Source organism: Apis mellifera, linkage group LG12 (genome assembly GCF_003254395.2).
Source record: "Apis mellifera strain DH4 linkage group LG12, Amel_HAv3.1, whole genome shotgun sequence".
NCBI lineage: Eukaryota > Metazoa > Arthropoda > Insecta > Hymenoptera > Apidae > Apis > Apis mellifera.
In genome coordinates this window covers 2,414,206-2,440,277 of record NC_037649.1, presented here as the reverse complement: position 1 = coordinate 2,440,277, position 26,072 = coordinate 2,414,206, and the positions used below count along the sequence as shown (strand labels likewise).

General features: G+C 19.7%; 1 protein-coding gene across 2 annotated transcripts in view; it reads right to left on the bottom strand.

Moving 5' to 3' along the window:
• Nucleotides 1-436: 436 nt before the first annotated feature.
• LOC107965368 (TOX high mobility group box family member 3-like) overlaps nucleotides 437-26,072 on the bottom strand; it is a 42,629-nt gene continuing 16,993 nt past the window's right edge. For both annotated transcript variants that reach the window (XM_016915576.2, XM_026444314.1), the window contains one exon: nucleotides 437-2,563. In XM_016915576.2, coding sequence (XP_016771065.2) covers nucleotides 791-2,563 — 1,773 coding nt within the window. In that variant the 3' untranslated portion in view covers nucleotides 437-790. The remainder of the gene's footprint in view (nucleotides 2,564-26,072) is intronic.

The window sequence follows — 26,072 nt, the reverse complement described above, 5'->3', positions numbered from 1 at the left end:
TGTTTTAATATTCATCAAGCAAATCAATCGGTTAAAAATTTCTTACTGCATAATTCATTTTCTGTCATTACGATTTGTCAATAGAAATATATTTATATTGAAATTTTATTGACTTTTATTGATACGAAGTTAAGAACAAAATGAATATGAACTTAATTATTCTTTTCTTTCTTATAAAAAAAAAAAAAAAAATAATAATTCTATATTCATTCTATTCGATATTTATTTCATATTTATTTTTTCAGGATTTAAGAGGTATATAATTAACTTGACTATTAAAGAGATATATAATTAATTTATTTTTATTATTTTTATTATTCTTATAATCATAACAAATATTTCAATTAATGAATATAGAGATTTCATTATATTAAAATTTTAATTTGATAATCTTCTCTTTAAATTCTTAAATTCTATAGAACAAAATTCAAAATTATAAAATTTTAATCGATAATTACATCAAAACGTCTTTCATAAATAAAATGAAATTCCATCCAAATTCATCTCATCATCATTACAAATAGAAAATAAAAAGTATGCATAAACATCCACAGTCTATCTATGAATCTAATTCTTGAGGATGAACTCATCATTGCTCTAATTATCATGATCTCCATAACTCCCCAGAGGAATATTATTATCCGCGACACGCAAGATTTCGAAACTCGGGAAGGCGGTTAAAGGGGGACCAAGAAGGGAAAAAAGTGAGAGCTCGATTTCACCTTACTAATATCGTCCTCCGCACCGATTTACATGACTCGTCTCTAACTCCATCCTCCATCTTCTTTCTTCACGCGGAATTTTTTCCCAACGACCTGGAACCCGGATTCGTCGCGAACTGGAGATTCTTATTCGGCACTGCGCCCACGTTCAGAGCCAGAACCTTCGAAACGATATTCAAATCTTCCGGATTTCCAATTCCTTGCACGTTATTCGGATCGCCAGCGATTCCAGATTGGTACAGCAGATGTTGAATCTGCCTTGCCGGCGTGGGAGGCTTCGATTGCTTGAACTGGGCATAAGGATTGTAGAAATTCGCTGGAGTTCTGTGCGGTGGAACGAAGCCAAAGTTGCCTCTGTTGGCTGGGATCTTATTGTCTCCGTTGAAACCAAAATTTCCCACCAAATTAAAAGCCTCCTGACGATTGAATCTCGTGGATACCGAAGGCTGGAAATCGGTCGAGAACGAGCCGAAGCTCTGCTGAAGTCTCTGGTGTTGTTGTTGCGATTGTTGCAACTGTTGCGGTTGAATCTGTTGCTGCTGATGGAGGTATTGTGATTGCTGCTGTTGCCGGAAGGGTTGCAGACGCAATGAGTCTTGTTGGAAGATCGGTTGGAAGGTTGGAGGCGCAGCTACATTTGGCACTTCTAAAGTCAGGCTAGGTTGTAGGTGAACGTTGGACTCGACAGGAGGCTGGAACGTCAAGAAGTTGTTGCTCTGATCGAAGAAGAACTGCTTCTGTGGTACAGGAGGAAGTTGGAATCGATTCAACCTCTGCTCCTCCAACTGCTTGAGCCTTTGTTCTTCCAGTTGTTTAAGCTTGGTCTGTTCCTCTAACTGTTTGATCCTGACTTGTTCCTGAAGATAGTATTGTTGTTGTTGTTTCTGTCTCAATTGTTGTTCGTATAGTTGCTGCTGCCTCACTAGAAACTGCGTCTGTTGAAACTGTTGCTGTTGAAGCTCTGCCAATTGTTTTTCCAAAAGTTGTTGTTTAAATTCTAGTTGCTCTTGAAGAGTCAGAGCTTGTCCATCGTTAGGCGATCTGAAGATCGGAACGACGCTCTTGGGTACGCCTTGTTCGTCTTGTTGCACAGTGAATGCTGCAACCAAAGGCGCCTGGAAGATTTTAACCTCCTCCGTTTTGTCTTTAGAATCATCTAATTCCGTTATTGTCACGTTATTTTTCGTTGAAACTGTAGGAGTAACTACGGTTGGTTTAGGACTGACTAACGCGTTTGCAATGCTATTTGAAGCACTTCTGGTTAGACTCTCGGAAACATCCGCTGGTTTCTGTGTTAAACTTTCCATTTTATTTACAGGGAAGATATTCATCGTGGCAGGTGTCTTCTCACGCTGTTCCTTCGATTCGCTTCTGAAATTTGACTTTTTCTCTGGCAATATCACGTTCTGAACGTGAAAGCTTCTGGCGTCTTCTTGTGTCGCTTTCTCGATATTCATCGAAGGTGTATTAAGTGTTACGTAACGAATACCTTCGACAAAACTGGAATTCTGTAATTTATCTTCGCTTGGTACGTCATCGTCGCCTGGGAAGCTCTTGAAAGAGAATGTGGTCTTTTGTACACCTAGATTGTCATTCAAATTCTTTTTTGCTATACCCTCGAACGCGCTCGTGTCCCTTTGAGAGATGGTTTCCGATTCATCTTTGTATTGCTCGGCTGATTCGGCTTCTAGGTCGGTCAGGGCTTTCAACAAAGCTCGACGAAGATTTTTATCCAGTTTTATCGGTGGTTGGGTCACATCTAAATTTGTCGAGGAGATCTCTGGATCTTGAGATCTCGTCAGGGTAATCCATACTGTCGCCAAGAGAAACACTAGTCTTATCTGTAAAATTAGAAAATTGTTTATTGTTTATTATTGTGTTATATTTTATCTTTAAAATAAGTTTTTTAAATTTATTACATTATGCTAATTATATATATATATATATATATATATATATATATATATATATGTATAAAATGGCAAAATTTTATGAATTTACGAAACCTTAAATTCATAAATTTTTGAAAATAAATTTATGAATTTTATTATATTTAAATTTATCAAATAATATTTATAATAATATTATTAAATTAATTGAATACAAATTGAATATATACTTTATATATATATTTTTATTAATTATTCTTATATTTTTGATTGATTTGATTTTATATTTATTATACATTGTTATTTAAATTATATTTATATATAATTAATTAAATATTTTTAATATTTAATTAATTAATATTACTTTATATAATTAATATAATTAATATTATATTTAATAAAAATTAAATATTTTTAATATTTGTTATAATTATCAAAAAAGAAAATTTAAAATATTATATATTTAAATATTCAAATTTAAAATAAGATATTAATAGTTATTTCTTTTTTTTTACATATTCTAATATTAATTTTATTTATAACAGATATAAATATCATTCATGATTATTTTTCAATTATTTAATATTTACATAAATGAAGAAAGAATTATTATTATAATATTAATTTTTACAATTTGAAAGTATTGATAAAGAAGAATGATTAAAAAAGAAGAATTGTATCGTTATTAATTACTGACAACACAATTGAATAAATTTTTAATGAATGCTCAATCTTATTATTATTTCCTATCAATTTCATTTTCATTTTTTCAATTCTTTACTTAATTAATTAATTATCAGATTATAAACGATTATACAAATTAACATTTTTTTTTTATATAGAATAAAAATTGTATAATGGATTTAATGATAATTTCACTTACTGCATATATAATAACAATTTTATTTTCAATGTTTTACCGATTTTTATATAAATTTATATAAATTTTTATAAGCATAAAATAAAGAAATAAAATTTAAATATATCAATCTTTAAATATTATTTTAGATTTCTTTTTACATTCTTGTTATTAAAAAAAAAAATGAAAAATGAGAAAAAATATTTTATTTTGTGATAAATATTTTAGTTTTTAAAATAACTAATTTAAATTTAATTTTGCTTAAGAGCAAAAATAATTATATTGATTTAACAATTTCATCATATAATTCAATCATAATTCCAGAAAATTGAACTTTTTGACATTTTTTTTTTAAGTCTGAAGATGAATGAATGTAAGAAAAAATTTAAGAAGAGTTACAAATTGTAATTATTCGAAAAAAAAATCTAAAAAGAATGAGAACGAATAAGAAATTTCCATTTATAAATCTTACATGAATTGTGATTGTTTTAGAAACGTTTCTTGAATTAAGTAATTCTTAAAGTGTAATTCATTACACAATTAATTTTAAATTTCAACGACCATTTGCAGTTTTATCTGTAAAAGAACATTGCAATTTTTATAAATAATTATTTATTTTGTCTCTACTTTTCCATTATAATAGGATATGTTTGATAGAAACATCGAATTTTCTTTTTTATCTGATAAAAAAGATAAAATATTTAAAATATTTGAATAAACAAAGGATTTTATTAACATATTCAATATGAGCGACATGAACATACATGTTATAAGGATTTCTTATTTTATATTTTATTATATAGTTGACGCATTCACAAATCATCATAAACTTTTCTAAAAAATGTGAAAAATGAAAAAGAATTTTCCATGAAGAATTTTCCTTTCATATACAAATGTTTTCATTAGTATTCACAGCCATTTTATTGCTTTTTTCACTATTTTATTATTGTTTTTTGTACTTGTCAAATATCTTTCTAGAAAGAGTTTCCTTAACGCTGAATATTAGCTATATTTCTGACAATTGAAATATTACCAAGTTGTATTTGCATAAGTTATAAAGGAGATAATATAAACACCGATCCTCTTTTGTCACAAGTCGTATATGCATGAATTGAGAAGATCGATTAATTATTGCACTTGGAAAATCGATGCATGAATTATAAAGAATTATCTATATATACATGTATTCGCCAGTAGAAATTTGACTTCGACTTTGTGCTGCATTGAATGTATCAAATATAAAAAAATTGTCTTCAAATTTCCCATAAATTCAAAAATATTCACGGTTCAATCTTAACAATACTAGGGAACAGAAACTAATAATAGTTATTGCTAAGAAAGTAATAAGTTGAGCAAGTTAAACTATTTAACAGCCTGTTAAATATCTCATTGTCTTGCATGAAACATGTAATAGACGCGGTAAATTCTCACAAGTATATTCCTCTATAATTATGTAAAAACGAAATTACATTCCTATCTTCATGAGACGAAAGTTTCATCTAAGTTCGACATTTCTAAAAAGAGAAAATTATTGCGAAACATTTAAATGCTTTAAGATTCATATTCGTGTGCATAAATTTAGCGGTGGTGTTCTTCGATCAATTAATAAAAACCGGAAACAGGCGTAGTAAATTTATAGATCTCACGTAGTAACTTTCTGATACTTTCCATTTGAATTTCAGAATATCATGAATGAATTCGATATGCTATCGTGAATGATTCATTAATTAAGATCAATTGATTTTATAGAAATCAATGTTTAGAATGTTTTATTTCTTATCTTAATGGATTCATTTCGAATGACTTTAATCTAATTTATAGAAATATACATATGTATAATGTAACACATATACTTCGTATTGAATTTTTTTATTAAATTTTATTAATTAAATATATTAATTAAAAGTAACCTGAATATTTTAAAAGAATTTTTTCATAAATTATAGCTCTTATAGAGTTGTTTACAAAAATATTTGAACACTTCTTTATTTTTTAATGAATTTTTTTAATTAAACTTTGTGAGTATTTAGAGCATAATGAATTATATATGGAGCAATTTTTTTTTAAATTATCATTTTAATGAGGTGAAATCTTCGAAGTTTCAATACATTTTTTAAACTTGTTAATATTTCGTTTCTTAAATATAATTTTGAAACGAGATAATGTAAAATTATAAGTAATAAAATATTTAAAATTTAATATTCTATCACAAAATGTTCAAAATTTAATATTCTATTATTTTGTTATTAAAAAATTGTATTTGAAATATAAAAACAAACTTAAAACTTAAAGATTGATTTTATTTTTCTAAGATATTTCTTGTTGAAAAAAAAAAGTTTTATGTAACTTATTGCTCTATATACATACAGATTTTTATTTAAATTAAATTTCTGATTAGATATATTTTTTTTAGAATTTTTTTTTTGTAATTAAATCGATATCCAAGAAGTTAAAACGTTTGGAACTAATATTTTTAAAAATATATATAAAAATAAAATAAGATAGTTAAATTTTATACATATATATAAATATTTTTTATTTACACTTAATAATCGAATCTATATCCATATTATTAATATACACGATTTAATATTAAAGTATTCAGCAAAAGATATCAATAAATACTAAGTTTTATTTACATGATATCATTTTTCGATATTGATGTCTTTTAAACTGATATTTAATAATAGTTTTTTTCTAAATGTTATATTAAATTTCTTTATGTTACTGAGCTTTTCTTTATGTTACTAAGCAAAATGAGATTATAAGTAAACTAAACTAATAGAACTATAATATTATATAACTATAAACTAATTTTACATAATTATATAATTAATTTAAATGTGTAAAAAAATTTAATTAAAATATTAATAGTTTATTATAAATAAAATTAAAGTTATAATTATCGATATCATTACTAACAATTTGATATATTTTAAATATATATTTATTAAAATATTGATAACGAAAATAATTAGAATTCCTATTTTTTTATTCAAGATTATTATTAAAAATATTAACAATTGTTTATATATTAATTATGATGATGTTTGATTAATTTTTTATTTTATATATCATATATATCAAATATACATATTTTTATTCTATTCAATATTCAAAATATCGTTAAGATATCAATAATATAAATAGAAATGAAATAAACTATAATATTTTTTCAATAAAGATTTAATTCTTATTTTTATTACAACTAAGTTATTACAGATAACATTTTTATGTATTTTAATAATAAGTTTAAATAAAGAAAAAATAAGAATCATTAATGCGTTTTAATGATTATTATATAAATCAATTATTATTATATAAAACTATCAGTATTTTATCAATATAGATATATTCGAACTTTCAAATATTTAGTAAATACATAAGAAATCAAAAAAATCGAAAAGAATCAAATCTTAATATTATATTTAAGTAATATTAAATATGAGAAATAAAGATGTAGAATGAAAATATTTCATTGATATTTTCAATAATAATAAATAAGTGATGTGAATTGTAAATGTATCTAATTCCTTTCATGTGCATATATTTGTAAAAATTAAAAGAAATAAATAAATAATTTATTCAATTATGATTTCAAAAATGATTTATTATTTAATTTCTTTTAATTAGAAAATCATATTGTATTTTTATATCATTAAAAAGTATTTAAAAAATATTATTTTACTATTATACCCATTACTATATTACTATATCATAACATTTAGAAATGAATGAAATATTCAATATCGAAATTTTTGTAAAGTATCAAATCATTGATACTTTTAAGATATCAGATTTTTAATTAGATATAGTATTATTTTAATATCATTTTAAGAGATATTGTTTTTAATTATTATATTAATTTTAAGAGGAAAAAAATAATACTAATTATTAAAATCTAACCTAAATCTGAAACTTTTAATATCAATATTAAATTAAAATTAATATATTAGTATCAATAGAATTGATATCATCCATATTAATCCTAACATTAAACAATAGCTATATAAATTATTATTTATATTATTGTTATTTATATAAAATTGTGATATAGTTATTTAATTGCATAGATAAATGAGATGATTAATTGAATTAGCAGAATCAGAAATCAGAAATTAACAATAAAATCAAATATCTACATCTTCATTATAAATGCACCGAATCTTTTATTTTCCCGAGTAATAGAATGGAAATATCAGATATTATGTAAATTTGTTTTTTGTTTCATGAAGAATTTTCTATATGTTGATGTGTAGAAAATTAGAGATAAACTAGTTTCATCTTTTTATGAAAGTGCACTTTTGCCACTCATTGTAAATTCTCACAAGTGAAATAAATCGATCCTCGACACGATCGATAGTATAAGTATAAATGTTCGTAAATCATCCCGAGTGAAAGTTATCGAATTCCATTCATGAAATTTTCAGGGAATTTTCAACATTATATTTGTTTATCAAAAAAAAAAAATTGTTTTACGTAAATATTCACGTAAACTTCTTCCTAGAAACGAAGAAATATCTTGATAGTATATGATGAATAATTATATGTAAAATTACATGTAAAAATAACAGGCTGAGAAATAACCGATTGCAACATCCTTGTATGTGCTATATCATTATGAGAAAAATTGTCGAATATTAATATAATTGTTCTATATTACGTGAAAGATTTCACAAAGTAATGGTGTTGTTATTTTTACATTTTTTTTATTAAATTACTGAGATAATATACAGAGTAATTAATTTTAATCTATAAATATTATCTTTGAAACTATTTGTTATTCGAAAAATTTTCAAATACGAATTGTATTATTTTAGAATAAATATTTTAATATATTTTAATAGATAAATAGTATTTTAATAAATAGCATTTTTCTATACACATTGTAAAGAATGTAAAAAATCTTTTTTAAATAAAATTATATATATTTTCTAATGCATTAATTATTTCTTAGAAAAAAATATTAAACTACTTTAGACTATTAAACTACTTTTTTTAAAATTTTAAACTACTATCAATATCATTATTAATAAATATTGTCATTAATAATTCGATTTATAGATAATACTGTTAAGATATTGATAATGAATAAAAATAACTAAGTTTTTATGAAAAATTTTCATTAAATGAATAAATTTTCTATTTTTTTTATTCATATTTATTATTAAGAATGTTATTAATGATTTATGAATTATTTATAAATTTATAATTTCGATATTCTTTATAATATCATTAAAATATTAATAATACAAATTTGTTGTAGACAAAAATTTATTATAAATTATAATGTAATATAATATAGTATTATAGTATATATATATAATATAGTATAGATTATAGTTTTTTAATAAAATTTATTTATTAAAAATATTATTTATTATTTATTTATATAGATAACATTACTTATAGTTTTATTTATAGTTTTTTCATGAAAAATAATCATTTATATTAAATGACACGTTAAAAAATATGCAATTATCTAATAAAAAATTTAAATTTTATCTTTGTGTTCATTATAATATATTTAAAAATATATCTAAAAAAAATCTTTTTACATTAAATTGCTACAAATTTCATTTGAAATATTATTTAAATAATAAATAATTCGAGAGACAATTGATTGAAATAAATTATTATGTACATTTTCAAAATAATTAATTTGTTATAAAATAATTTTTCAAAAATTATTTTTTTATTTTTAAAAAAAATATTTCATATTATCATTAATGAAATGAAAATTTTAATTATAAAATAATTTGAATTTTTTTCATTTTAAAATAATTTTCAATATTATTTTTATTATTCAATATTTAAATAAATGTCTTAATGAATATTAAATAAAATCTTTAATGAATATAATTAAAAAATAAAAAAAAAATATCTTTCTATTATATAATCCAATTTTAATTTATCTCTTGATGATTATTTCTTATTCATAATTAAAAAACGAATCTTAATTAAAATTGATTATTTAAATAACGAAATTTTTTTTATTTTTGCATATCAGAAATAATGGATGCAGACGCAGAAAGATCTTATCGATTTGTTGACCAGGCGAGGTTCACACGTCTCTTATAAGCTCACCTTGACTCGCAAACTTTCATTTCGGTGAAATTAATCGTAAAATTATATGAAATCTCATCAACTTTTCTTCTTAATTTATTCATTGTATAATAAAATTTAAAATGGAATGAATATAATCTTTAATGATATTTTTTTTTCTTTTGTCAAAAAAGAAGAATGACAATATAATATTCCATGTTTAAATTATAAAAACGATAACGATAAAATTTATTAATATAATTATTAGATGAGCTTATTATTATTATGCTGAGAAATACGTAATTTGTAACAGATGTATAATTTGTACAAGTAGATTGCGATTCAAATTTTCTAATGCTAGAAAGTAGATTGAAAAGTATGAAATTGGTTGGTAATTTTTATTAGTAAAAAATATGATAGAAATTAAGAATAAACTGAATTAAATTCTCGTTTCGATTATAGTTGATTTTTGTTATTATTACGAATCTCTATTCTTATAATTTGTTTGTACAATTATTTTGCTTTCTTACCGGATATTTTTATAAAAAATTATGTCGAATAGTATTTAATTTCTAAATTTCTTTTCTGATAAACTCGCAAGATTATATCTGATATTATTCTTTAGATGAATACAAATACTTGTTGAGATTTTAAATTGGACATTATATTTAATGATCTAAATATAATCCTAATATTATATTTAATATATTCATACATAGAATTATGTATCTCTCCATAGAATTATGTATCTCTATACAAACTTATTATGTATAATTATATTATGTAAAATTCATGAAGTATTTTCGAAAAAGTTTTTATAAAATTTATAAATAAAAATTTCTTGTTTAATTCTTATTCTAATAAAAAGTTTTTCTTTTAACTTATACAATTATCATACAATTTCTGCGAACAGTGAAATATCTCTAAATTATAAAAAAGCTATTTTAATAAAAGTATTGATAAAAATGTTTTTATTCTATTATGTTTTATTCTTCTTCTGTAATTCATTTATAGACATATAATTCATGGATACCGAATCTTCGCTTTTTAATATAAAATTATATAATAAATATAATTGTAATATATGTATGTAATATATATATATGTAATATATATATATGTATATATTTCCTAAATATTAAATTATATATTTTAAAAAAATTTTTGTGAGAAGATTTTTAAAAATTATATTTTTTCACATTATATTTTTTTAATTTTTATAAATTGTCAAAAGTAATGTCATCGCTCGAGAAATTGTTAAATACGTTTTATATGAAAAAAACTTGCCTCGAATCTCGTTAATTGGAGATTGAAATCATTTGGAATTATTTCATATCTCTGTTCTATACACATTCACATTTAAAGTATGTACTCTTTACATGCCCAGATTAATCTCAGACTCTATTATCCTATCACTAACCACGACACATATTTTAAAATAATAGCGCAGTTAATGTCGAATCTATTAAATTCAATATATTTTATTATTATCTATCATTGTTAAAAAGACAATTTGAATTATAAGCATATTTTTATTAACATGTTTTATTACTATAATAATCTCATTTTATAAAATATACATGTATGTATATTAATAAAATATATTTTATATTTATATTTTATATTTAGTACTTTTTTAATATATTTTATTAAAGGAAGAAGTATTGGATTTCATAAACTCAGTTTGAGTAATTATGTAATAAAATTGGGCGTTTTATTCAGGATTAAGAGTAATGAAAATGGCCATCATTATTTTGTATAAGATGATTATTTATGACCTTCAGGTCTTGAAGACATGCGAACTTCCGATAATTAATATTATATATTCAATGCTGATTTAATTGATCAAGTATAAAATCAAGTTTTTTTATGAATATATAATATAAATTAAAATTCGAAAGCAGTAATTCGTTTTTAGTAAGAATAATATTTGATGAGTCAAGATGTAAATGGTTTGTCTTCTTTAATTATCTTTGTATTCACATTAAAAAAAAAAACGATGAAAGGAAAATATAAGTACCTATTGTAAATTTGACGAAATGTGAAAGCGAATTCTTGTAATATATGTAACTTTTGTTAAGTAAATTCTTGTTACAAGTATATATGATTCTTGTTGACTATGGTCAATCACCTTTAACACTAAAAGTAGAAAGTGAAGAAGAATTTTTCAATTTTCGAAATCATAAATTTTATAAAATATTTTTTATAATTTATAATAATAAAATATATATATATATATATATATATATATATATATATATAAAATATTTATAATTTATTTCTCTGTGAAATAGAATAAAAATAATTTAATAGAATAATATTTTAATATTCAATGCGGTATCAAATGTAATATGACGAAATTTGATTTATTGATTTTTCATAAGTATAAAAATAATTATAAAACAATGAAAAATGTAGCGAAATCTAATATACAGTGATAACAATACTTTCTATCGAATGTACATATTCGAAAGGAAACTGAATACCTGAAAAATTCTTTTTTATTTTTCATATTTTTTTAAAAAAATTCATGATAACCCATTATTGATTATTTAAAAAAAAAGACGTTTCATAATATATTAATTACAATCCAAACAGATTGAATTGAAACATGTATTAAGAAATTTAATTTTTTATTTTTTAAAATTTATTTTTTATGTTTTTTGCATCAGTTTCCATTGTAAAAAAAAAATAATAATAAAACTTTTTTGATTGCCTAACTTAACGATTTAAAGATTATTTCTAATCTACGTGTATTTATAATGATTATCAATAAATAAATTATAAATTTTTATCATCAATAATAAAAATCATTTAATTAATTGTCATAATATAATTTTTCCATATCAATTTTTACTCGTTATCGCAAAATAAGTTACACGAAATCTTCCGTGACCGGTAATCGTGTTATCTTTTTAAAATCTACTGTCGAGGTCAGTGAGAACAAACAGCGGAACCTATTGTGATTATAAAACAATGTCTTTTCTTCAGACAGACACAATACGAGATAATAACATCTAGATAAAATAGAATTCTAAATAGTATAAAAGTATCTTTTAGAAATCTTTTAATCAATGAGGCATCGAATTAATTTTCTATTGCTAAGTTAGATGAAAATAAGTTAAATGAAAATCTTCATTCAGATCCAAATATGAAATAATGTATTATACAATAGATTAATACAGAAGATTGAGGTCAAAAGTTGATTTTCGATAATAATGTGAAAATTATTATATTCATGGCAAAAATTTTTATATAGCTATTTGTCACGGGTCACGGCAGTTTTGCTTTATGATAAGTTATTAAAAATAAGTTGAAATCAGAGAAAGTGTAATCATCCTTATATTAAAATATAAGACTAATGTTAAATAAAATTTATTGAATGAAATTAAAATAGTGAATAAAAATAAACAAAAGTAATTTTGTTTATACAAAAAAAAGTTAAAAATAATTAAAACTTGTAGATTTTTATTAAAAATTAAGAATTTAGAAATTATTCTATATTATAATTATGATAAATATATTAATTATTTTTTGATGTATCGTAATAATTTTTTAACAAGTAAATTTATTTTCATAAATTTTTTCATTATATTATCAAATATTTTCTATTCATTATAATTCATTATAATGTTGTTATAATCGATTGCCAATGTTATAATTGTTTTTAATTATGTTTGTATAGACTTAAATTGCTAATAAGATTTTCAATAATAATCATAATTATATATTCAAAAGGCTCAAATTAAAAATTAAAATATAGAAAAAATATTTATTCGTATAAGAAATATTTATATCATAATTTTAATATTAAGAGAAAATTATTTTAGAATATTAAAAAATTATTTTGTTCGTTATTTATTTTTATTGTATATTTGTATTATATATTTTATATTTTTATTACATTTTTATATTTATTTTAAGACACGAATATATGTACTTCGATTATATTTTTGAATCATATGTACAAAATTTGCAATAATAACTATATTATATTTTGAATTTTATTTACAATGTTACTTTTATCATGTATTATTTTTTATTTTTATTAAATAATAAATTATAAAAAAATTAGCCAAGTATATTTGATACTAATGGTAAATTATTTTTTTAATTCGTTTTGTAAGAATTAATAAAAATAGAATTGGAAATAATGAAATGAAAATAAATTGAAATCGATATCAAAAAATTGAAATTATTTAAAATTTAGAAATAAAAAAGATATAAAAAAGATATAAGAAAATTCGAAGATATTATTTCATTTAATTATTTAAATTCCATTTATACTCAGATTTAATATACATTCATTCATATTTTAATATACATTACATTCATTTCATTGGAATGTAATATTATTTTTTAATAATAATTTTCAATATCTTGTAAATATCATGTAATAATATAATAATAACCTTAAAATTAAAAATTGGTTATTTCAAATAGTATTATTTTCTTATATTTAAATTTTATTAAATAAATTATAATTTATCATTATTAAAATTATCATTTTATATATATGCATAATATGCATTTAAAATAATTAACTATGATATGTAAATTAAATTATTCTTTTATCTTTATAGATTTAATATTATAATGTTTTTTAATTATATATGATAATAAAAAATAAATTGATTTGATTGAATTGTTATATAGCTATTTGTTGTCATTTATAATATTGACAAAAGATAAAAAAATTACTTTTTAGCAGGATAATGCTTTTGTTGATAATGGTAAGCTCAACAAAAATGTAATTTAAAGAGATTTTTAGAATTGACTTATTATCATGGTTAGTCCTAATTTTAATATTATTGAAAATTTAATGTTATATTTTGGCAAAAATAGAATGAATCAGAAAAAAAATTAATAATTGCTGAAGTTAAAAAAACTACTAGTATTCAATTGAATATTTGAATGACAACAAGATAACATACAATGAATGACATAGATAACAAGAGATGATATTATGAATAACTTAATTATTAATACTTCTATCTTTTATTATAAATCAAAAATAAAGAAAAATCAACTAAATACCAAATATATTAAAGATATTAAAATTATATACTATATATGAATTATACTTTTTTACAATTTAACATGGAATTTTGAATATTATTTTTTCATTCAAATTTACAAAAATTTTCTTATTTTTTTCTATATATCACAACGAAATATTTTTTCAATCTTTTAAGAAATGTCGAAATATAGATAAATTTATAATTATTCAGCATTATATTTTAGTATGTAAATTTATTCCTTAGTAATATTGATACATATTTCTAAATCATTTTTATTAATGTTTATATTAATAGTATCTTGACTTATTTGAAAAAATATATATCAAGAAAAAGATATAACATCAAATACATTATATTATTTTACAAAATTAATGAAATTAATATAGATTAGATTAGAAATTAATAATATGCTCTATATAGGGTAAATTCAAATTTAAAAGATATTGAAAAATGGTTTGAAAGAGTAGTACTACAAAAAATTTTAAATATAAATTAAGTATAGTAAAAAGTATATAATAAATAAGTATAGATTAAATATATAAATTAATAAAAAAAATAAATTAATAAAATAGAAACATTATTTGTTAGAGAATAAGTAGGTATTGACAAATATTATTTCAAAAAACTCGAAACGCGTATAAATTGGCAATTAAATTGACAATAGCATTGATATCGAGAAATAATTTTAATATATTTAAATACTATTCAAATATTTTTCAAATAAGACTTATTTTATTCAACTTCAAATAAAAAAATTTTATTCTACGTTTTTGGTTTATTTTTTCTTAGAATCATTTATCGTTTATGCTATCAATTATAAAATATTTTATATAAAATCTACACCATTTTGATAGATTAGACATAGTATAGTCATTTAGTGATTAGACATAGTATAAATTCAATACCGTATAACAGATTTCAAAGCTGTTTAATATTTTTTCTCAATAGATGCACAAAAAGAAAAGAACAAAAGGAAAAATATTTATGAACAATTATATATGTTTATAATTTTACAGAAAGAAAAGAGATCAGATATTCAACTGAACAGATACTTAAAAAAACAGATCAGCGTTCGAAATCTTTTCCAGGTCGTAAGATCTATTCTGCTGGATAAATTATCTCACCGACGAACTTTCACATCGATCGTTAAAACGGCTGAAAACAATTTTCATTTTTGCCTGGCGCAAGAATGCCTACAAGTCCAATGAAATGCTTCTGTTTAAGTTGTAATATCATTATAAAATAGCAGAAAATATATATATTTATCAGCAGTTGATTCCTCCGTTATATTGCATTCTCTACATTTAAGGAGAGTTAAGCATCGACCTCATAGATAAAAAGGAAAACGTACACCCATAGTGTGCAGCTTTATATGACTAACTCTTGACATTTCTGAAGAAAGTGCTATTTGAGAAAAGTTTATACAGAGATGCATTGGATAGCGTATAACAAAGCGACATGTACAAATATTTGAATCGTGAGATGGCATGGCAATGAATTTGTTGTGATAGGTGGTAAATGGTGGTTTTGAAGAGAAAGATTAATTTTAGATTACTGATAGAAATATTGATAGAGATTTATTATATTTACACATAGTACTAACAATGAAAATGAAAAGGACTAGAAAATTCTTTTAAATTTCCTTGCTTGATTTTATTTTATCTAAGAAATCTAAAGAATTCCTATTGATCATGAATAAACTATAGATTTTTATGAAGTTAAAACAAATTCATATGTTTAATTAATATATATTTAATTATGAAAATTTCTATCATGTTTTTCTTTTTTAATTTTCTTTCCATAGAATTTTGTTTTAAAAAAATATTAAGATATCAAAATTTGATTATTAAAAAAATAAAAATAATTGAAATTTTTTAAATTCTTTAATTATACAATTTTATTTTAAAAAAATATAGATAAATATTTTTACTATTAATATAGTATTTTCTATAAATAAATATCATTGTTCGATAGAAGAAAAAGAAAAAATAAATTAAAATAAACATTAGAAAATCAAAATATTTCTATAAACAAATACGTATACTGTTTGAAGATTTTTATTTAATGTCTAAATAATAGATAAATATTATTTATAATTACTATAATAATATTATTAATATTAATATTATTTATATTTGGATTGAATGAAATATTTATTTTAATAAAATATTTATATTTATTTCTAAATATATTCTTAATAGATAATGAAATATATTAAATATTAATATAATACATATTAGAAAATTACGTTTTTTTTCCTTACTATCACAAAGAAAATCACTTAGAAATAGATAAAAATTTTTATTTCTATTTATCTATTTCGAAAATCCTTTTTCTAAATTTAATAAATATTGATTAAACACACAAAAAAATTAAAATTTTTTCGAAAATTTTATTTCAGAAAAATTTCAATAAGAATTCATAATAAAAATTATTAATACAGATAATAAAAATTATTAATACAAGATTATAATTTTTAAATTCGTTGATCGCAGAATTTTATTTTGAAAGAATATGAATAAAAATTTGTATTACTGAAACAATAAATATCAATTATAAATAGATAAAGAATAGTTAAATATAAGTAACTGTGTGAAAAAATAATGAATTAATAAACTTTATATAAATTCAATATTATATAATAGCAATATATTGAAAATAAAATTTAATTTGAAATTGAATGTTAATTTGAAAATAATGAGAATAAAAAAATTAATAAAATTAATAAAATAATATTGGAAATATTGTAATAATTATTAACAAAAAATAAAAGAATGAAATTGAAAATTACTGCATAGAAATTTGAAAAAAAGAAAAGAAATTTTATTAGTTTTTGCATTGAAAATATATTTATACATCAACTACATTTTCCAAGAAGAAATTTATACGAATAATAAAATAAAATAAAAATGTAAACTTGCTATGTACTAATAGTTCGTGTAAGATAAATAAATTCCAATTTTTTAAATAAATATTATATTAATATTATTTGTCTCAAAATATATATAATAATTAAGAATTAATTTATTTAAGAATATTTAAAAATAATTAATTTATATTTTGTTTGTACATTAAAAGTAACTTATATTGAATAACTTACAATAAATTAAAATTATAGCATAATTCCATCGTTTGATTATTGAGTTATGATTATTCAGTTTTCCAGATAATATTTTTATAGTTAACAAATAATTCTAAAAAAATTAAAAAAAAGATGAAAATATATAAAGAAAGTAATGATTTAAAAATCCTAATTATGAATTCAATTTGAATAAATAAGAGATGAGAAATCATAAGACGACTTGCAAAAAATATTTTTAATATTTACATTTTAGATTTCACTCAAATTTTACGCATTGTTAATATATATCAGATATATCATATTATCATATTTTTTTGAAATTCATTTGAATTTCTACCAAAAATAAAGTATTTGAAATTTGAAAATTTTATACTTATAGAAAATATAATTAAAAGTAAAGAAAAATTAAAATTAAAGTTGAAGTACATGTCTAATATGAAATTATATATTAGATATTACATTTAATTAAAATCTAAAAATAATATTATAATATATTAATAATATTATTTTATATATATATATATATATATAATACTAATATAATATTATATATATATATATAAAATTTTAATGATAAATATAAATATAATAATTATTTTTACTTAACATGATTATTGTATTGAACACGATTATCATCATTTAAATTATTATATTAATATTATTAATATATTAAATTAATATCATAATAGCAAATAAAATATTAATTTAATGAAATTATAATATACATTAATATATAATATATATTACAATGATTATTTATACAACATTTATTATATTATTTATATAAAAGTATAGAACATTAAAATTCAACTATTCCATTAAGAAATTAGAATATCTATAAATATTTATATATATATATATATATATATATATATATATAAAATATAAATATTTTTTTTAACCATTATACTTAAGAACTAAAAAATATAATTTGAGAGAATAATAAATATATTTATTATCCGGAAGTCAATTTATTATTAACTATTAATGTAATAACATTAATATCATTATAATTATTACTAAAATTAAATTAATAATAATGTTAATTTAAAATCTTAATTGACAATAAAATAATATCTCAACATTTTTATTTTTGGATATCACTGATATTCTTTAATAAAAATTATCATTGCAATCTTGAGAAATAGAATGGTAAAATCACAGAGATTAAAATAAAAAGATTAGAAAAGTGAAATTCACTTACATAAATAATAAATTTCTTTTTTTTCTTATAGTTACGCATATTTTTGAAACGTTTCAAACCGGAAGAAAGCACACACCCTTTTACAATCTGACACAGATATCTTTAGAAACTTTCTAAACTACCGAATAATCTTCGGTCTCGTTTGGTCCAGCATCTCATTAATAAATTTTCAACGAGACATCCAAGAGAACAAGACAAATGTGTTACAAACAGCTTATTCTCTCTGTCAAGGCGGATTTCACTTTTGAAAATCTTGTTCAGTGTTTGACATGTGTCGTTTTTGGCACGTTTGTATCATAAATTAAGCTACTCGTCGTATAGTTGAAAAATATGATTTCCAACAATATATTAATAAGTGTAGTATAATTTTTTGTAAATATGATAATTAAAAATCATATTTGATGTTTTAATTTCGTGATAAAGAAATACATGTGAAAAATAATATCGAGTGTAAAATTCTTTTTTTATAGTAATGGATTTTTATACTGATACCAAAAATAGTTATACCAAAAATATTAGAATAAAAATACAATTATTTATTAATATTATAGTTTAGAAGATAAATAAAAAAAAAAATATTTTCATATAGATATTTGATAAATTTCATTAAACATAAATTTCTTCTTTAATATATTGTAATGTATATTATAATATTATAATTTTTAAAAACTTAGAAAATAAGAAAAAAAAAATTAAAAGAAAAGACAAATTAAAAGAAAAATTTGTCTAAATATCCTTATTTTAAAATTATTTATATCAATTTTATTTCTTGCTTCATTTTCAATATAAATAAAAAATTATTCATAATAGAATGTATAATTTCCTTTGAATAAATTAATAATAATAATAATAAAAAAGATTATATAATAAAAAATATTATTTTTCGCTTTCAGAATTACTTAATTTCCAATATAAATTATTATATTCAAAATTATCTAATAAAATATATAATTTCTCTCAAATAAAATAATAACAATTAATAAGCGCAACACGCTTAAATTTTATAGCATAATTATTTCCTTATCTTCCTCGTGCACGAAAAGGAGCTCGTAAAGGAAGAATTAAATTATTTTACGGCCATGCGTGTGACATCTTCATTGATAATCGGCTTTCTACAAGTCGATTTTCCAGAAGACGATTCACTGATTCGTCATTTCTTTACACGTGAACGACTTTAGTATGAATTTCTCCTTACGGAGTGAATAGATTAGATTTATTGCAAAATAACAATGACACAAAAAAATCAATATTCTGCTTGAAACAACAATGATGATTAATTATCAATGATAATTATTTATGAGAAAAACGAAATTATCAATGATAATTTTTTAGAATATTATTTTTATATAAAATTTTATTCTAGATAAAAAAGATTTATAATTATTTGTATAATTATTTATGTTAGAATAATGAATCTATCTGTAATCAAATATATATATATAAAAATAAGAATTTCATATCTTATAAAAAATATAATTATATATTATATAATATAATATAATTATATTATATTATATAAATATAATATAATTTTAAATAATTATAATTAAAATGATATGATTAAAGTAAATAAGTATATAGCTATAATTATTTTTTTTTAATAAAATATTATTATATATAATATGATATTAATTTTTCAAAAAATATTTATGTTTTTAAAATTGCAAAACAAAACATTTGAAATTTATTATTTGAATTTGGTAATACTAGTACTATTAATATTTTAAAATATTTAAGTTTTTTAATCAACCATACTAATTATAAAAGAAATGAATTGTTATTAATAATTTTATTTTTAAATTTTTAATATGAAATAAAAATATTTATAATTTTTTATAAGGGAAGCGAATCGATAATATTGCATATTTATGCTTTATGCATTTCTTGTTTTTCATATAATAAGTTTTAAATTACAATAATAAATCTAATAATTTTTATAGAAAATTATTTTGATAGAAAATTCAATATTTTTTTGTAAAAAATAATAAACTACATCGTTTAATGCATTATAAATTATAATATAATAATTTTTTTAAAGAATAAAGTTAATTTTCATATAATCTCTATATATCTTTATATATAATTTTTTCTTAAAAAATATTTCATTGCATTAAACATCCTATAAATAAAAGTTTACATAAATTAAATTCAGATATAATATTCTCAGATATATGTAATCAATCCTAATATCAATTAAATAATTTAAATAGATATTTGAAAAAAAATAAATTCTAAAACTCAATAGACACATTGGTGAATTATACGCAGTGTTAATATATTTGTGTGGCATTTTTGCAGAAATTGAAACTAATACAAAAATTAATATATAAAAATGTTAACAAACTTAAATCGTTTATAATTTGACTGACATTTTTGTCAATTTTTGTATTTATTTCCAAATTCTTATTCTTCATACCTCACGAAGAAAAATTAATCATCAATTTACTTATTGCTACATGATCCAATCAGTATAAGAAAAAAATTAAAGACAGATAATATTCAAAAAAATAAATAGAAAAGATTCAAGATTTATTGAAAATTTTTAAAAAAGATGATCATATATTTACATTTTTTTAAATTTTATATTTAATAAATTATAAGAGCATTTGAAATTTTATTTTCAATAGAAAAAAATCTATAATTCAGGATTATAAAAAATATATTAATATTTCCTATATAAAATATAGAAAATAAAATATTCCTCGTCTTCGATCTATTCCAAGATTCTATTCTTCCTCATTCAAACACGAAAGTCTATATCAGTGAAATCGTCCCATACTTATTATCACGATTCCAGATAAATTTTATGCACTTTTCTCCGGTTTAATGATACGAGCACAATCTATGTAGAAGAAGAAGCAACTATAAGAGTGTCGTGATTCTCTTAATAGCTTCTAAGATGATGATATAACGCGCTTCCGGAATTTGGTGTTCCTGATACCGGAAAATTAGAACAATGAATTTTTTATGAGATTAATTAAAACTATGTTTTTCGAAATATTTTTGTCATAAATTGATTTTAATACAATTTTTTTAATTTTTCGAATATATAAATAAAATTTTGCGGATATATTTATTTCACAGTATATAATGTGATGAAGTATTTAAAAATTCATTATCCTTATTCATTATAAAAAATATTATGTAAAATGAAAAAATTTTTATTTTAAATTTTTATTTCATTACGAATGCGATAATTTAAATAATCAAAATCATAATCTGTAGTGATTTGTGAATTTGATAGTATATTAGCATTCGATGCATTTTATTTACAAAAATAAATTCTAATTAATTATCAGGATTTTTTAAGAAAGAAGATTCTAAAAAATATAATAACACATAAAAATATTATATATGTTTAGAAATGAAAACATTTAGAAATAAAATACATAAAAAAAAAAGAAAAATATATTCATCGTAGAAAAAAATAATTATATAAATTTTGTTTGCAAAAAACATATATATCATACAATATGTAAGACGTGAAACAAGATATTATATAAATAAAAAGTATATATTCATATAAAAAAAAATATTAAAATATTTCTCGAGCTCTTATAATTCTTTTGCTCGTCTTAATTAAAATTTATTATAATAAGAAAATTAAATTTTTATGCAGGATATTTTTATCTTGAAAAAATTTTATATTTTATTTTATTGAAGAAATATAACAATCTTCTTTAAAAAAAAAACATAACAAAATTAATCTGATAGTACCATCAATTGAACATAAATATTATTAAGTTACATCATAATTGCGATTTCAGATCTTATATTTCTCAATAATTATTAATAACACGCACTAATTAAAAGACATGGTCATCGATTGGACTAATTGTCACCGATAGTAATCAGAATGAATTAATCAAGCTCCAATTACGATATAATTACATTGTATGATGAGATTTCACAATATTCTTATTACATTTTATTCGAATTTTTTGGAAAATTGTCTTATAGATATTCTTTTATAGATACCATTCAATTTATTAAATGAAATTTTACTTTTTTATTGATTTTATTTTATTTTATTAAAATTATTATTATTATTATTATTTTTTATTATTAATATTTCTTGGAAAGTTATATTTTTATAATTGCATTATATCATTCAATAATATGAAAGTAAATGTATGAAGTTTTATAATATTAAAGTGTAAATTTCTTTTTGTATTAAAATCTTATATATTATTATGATTTAAAAAAAATTTGTGATAAAGAAAAATGTTTATGTTAAAATAATTTTAAAAGAATTTTTAAAGAAATTTTTAAAATTCAAATTATTAATATTTTAAAATTTTTGCTATTATTGTTATTTTTTTTTGTTTATTTGTTTTGTTAAATTTTCTTGAGTTTTCTTGAAATATTTTTTATTTAATTTCTATTTCATAAAATGATCAATTTTATTTATTATATTTTTAAAAAATCCTATGTCTGAAATATTATTCCACCTTACTTGATAGTATTGTTGAAACCATATAGGATTTATCTAATTCCTGTTTTATTATTTAAAGCAGAAAAAGATTAAAATATTAAATTTTGTAGAGAATGTTTCAAAAAAACTTTTACTGAAAATTTAAAAAATGTGTTAAGCATATATATTTTTATAGATATTTATACATCATGATCTAAAAATATTTTTTATTGAAATTAAATAAATATTTTTCTTTAATAAGTAGAAAATTTTTATTTAATTCCAATAAAAAATATTCTTGGATGCAATAATATTCAATGCAATAATATTCAAATATTATTAATAATTTATTATAATTTAAGTTAAATATTTTTTTTATTAAATACATTTATATCAAATGTAGACTAGTTGTTTATGCATTTATAAAAATTTTGAATATATAAAAATCCACAGAATAATTTTGACATACAAAATAATAAAAAATATCTAAAATAAAATATTTATTGTAAAGGATAGAAATTTTTATTAACATTTCATTTCTTTTATATTTATCATTAATTTGCATAAACATTCGTTGTAAAGGACAGAAATTTTTATTAACATTCATTTCTTTTATATTTATCATTAATTTGCATAAACATTCGCTGTCTCTAATTATAAGTTATAATTAATCAATATAATTCTACTTAATTATAATCGTCCATAGCAAATAAAATTCAATACAATTCCACTTGTCCTCATAATCATAATCTAGATAGAGTTCAAACAAATATGATATATGATTGTAAAATCAACTTTGAATTCTTATCTATTTATAATTTGCAATGTAATCTAGTGCATAATTATTCAAAATAAGTAACAATTTTAAACTTTTATTTATTATATATGTTATATATCATAAATAAAAATAAGTAAGAATTTTAAATGAATAAATTATACAAATTGTTAAAAATGCCAAACAAATAAATTTTCATTTTCGTAAAATATTTCTTCCAATATATTTCTCCATTCAAAAATAATAACAAAACTATTAAATATTATCTTACATTATTTTTTTTATAATTTATACAAAAAATTTTTAAAAATATAATTTAAATTATTTTAAATTATATAAATTATAATATAAATTTTCTTCAATTTTCTTTTCATAATTAATTAATTGATTTAATTAATTTTCTTTTTTTTTCATTTTACTTTTTTCATATTTAAAAGATTTTTAAAAATATAATTCAAACATTTTTTTTAATCTTGATCATTTTTTATTTCCATAGTTTCCATTTACAATTATCTGTTTTGTTTTCATATTGTTTTCATAGTTAAATTTAAATAATAAAATATTAATATTATTTATTATAAATAGATATTTCTTTAAATTAGATAGAATAATTTAATAACATTATATTTAATATTAATGTTTTCAAATCAAATATGGATAATTTTATATTATTAATATATTGACTGTCACTATTTCAATGAATTTGGTAAAAAATGACAAATCATTTCATTTTATAGATTTTGATTATCATTCCTATATAATAAATATTACTTATTAATTTTTATAAGATTTTGTATTCAACAAATAATGATTACATATCATAAAAAATAATTACTATTATATTTGTTAATTATACTTTTATTTTTTTATTTTCATATTGTGTAAATCAAATTATCTTTTTGATATTAACGAATGTATTAATCATTTCGATACATCTGGTTATTATTTATTTATTATTATTTTTTTTCATTAATTTTATGCATTGTATTTTTTATTTTTATCAAAAATTATTAATAAAAATTTTAACTTCAGTTTTTGCAATCCATTATCATATGAATCTTCTATAAACACTCAACATATTATTTTTATTTTTAAAAATAACATTTGCATAGGAAGATTGTAAGGAAATCTGTTGATTCCTCTATTCCTCACAGAAAATTAACTTAAAGTTACCAGTTCATATGTTAATATATATAATAAATAGTGTGATTCTATATTTACTTAAACTTTTACCAAATTTCTTAATCCTTGAGCATTAGTTCATAGAGATAGATTTGTCATTAAAAATTACACGAATTTTTCGTAAATTATAATATATAATATCATTATTATATTAAAATATCATTATATTAATTTTTCATCTTTATTACTTTATATTATTGTTATATTATATTACTTTATATTATTCTGATATTAAATTAAATAATTCATAAGAATTTTCATAATACATATAAGTAAATATGTACGACACGATTACTTAAGGAATTAATAAAAATTTAAATTATTACATATATTTATACATTTAAATTAAAGTACAATTCAAATATATTATCAAAAGATTAAGAAATATTGCTACAATATAAATGGAACATCTATAACATGAAGTGAATAATTTACATTTTTCTTACGTGTATACAACAAATTTAATTTACACTATTGAATAATTTACATTTTTTTTACGTGTATACAACAAATTTAATTTACACATTGAATAATTTACATTTTTCTTACGTGTATACAACAAATTTAATTTACACTATTGAATAATTTACATTTTTCTTACGTGTATACAACAATCTAATTTAGTACTTTCAATTCGAATAAACATTTTAAACTTCATTCATTATGACAAAAATAGAATTTCAAATGAGCAATATCATCGTGCAAATTGCTACAAATGATCGAATCTTCGATATCATTAAAATATTCATTGATTTCTACTCAAATTGCTGTACCATAAATGGAACATCTATATATGTATTGAATAATTTATTCATTTGATAAATTTATTATATCCTTGTTAAATTAATTACAAACGTCAAGTTAGAAACGCGAAATTAA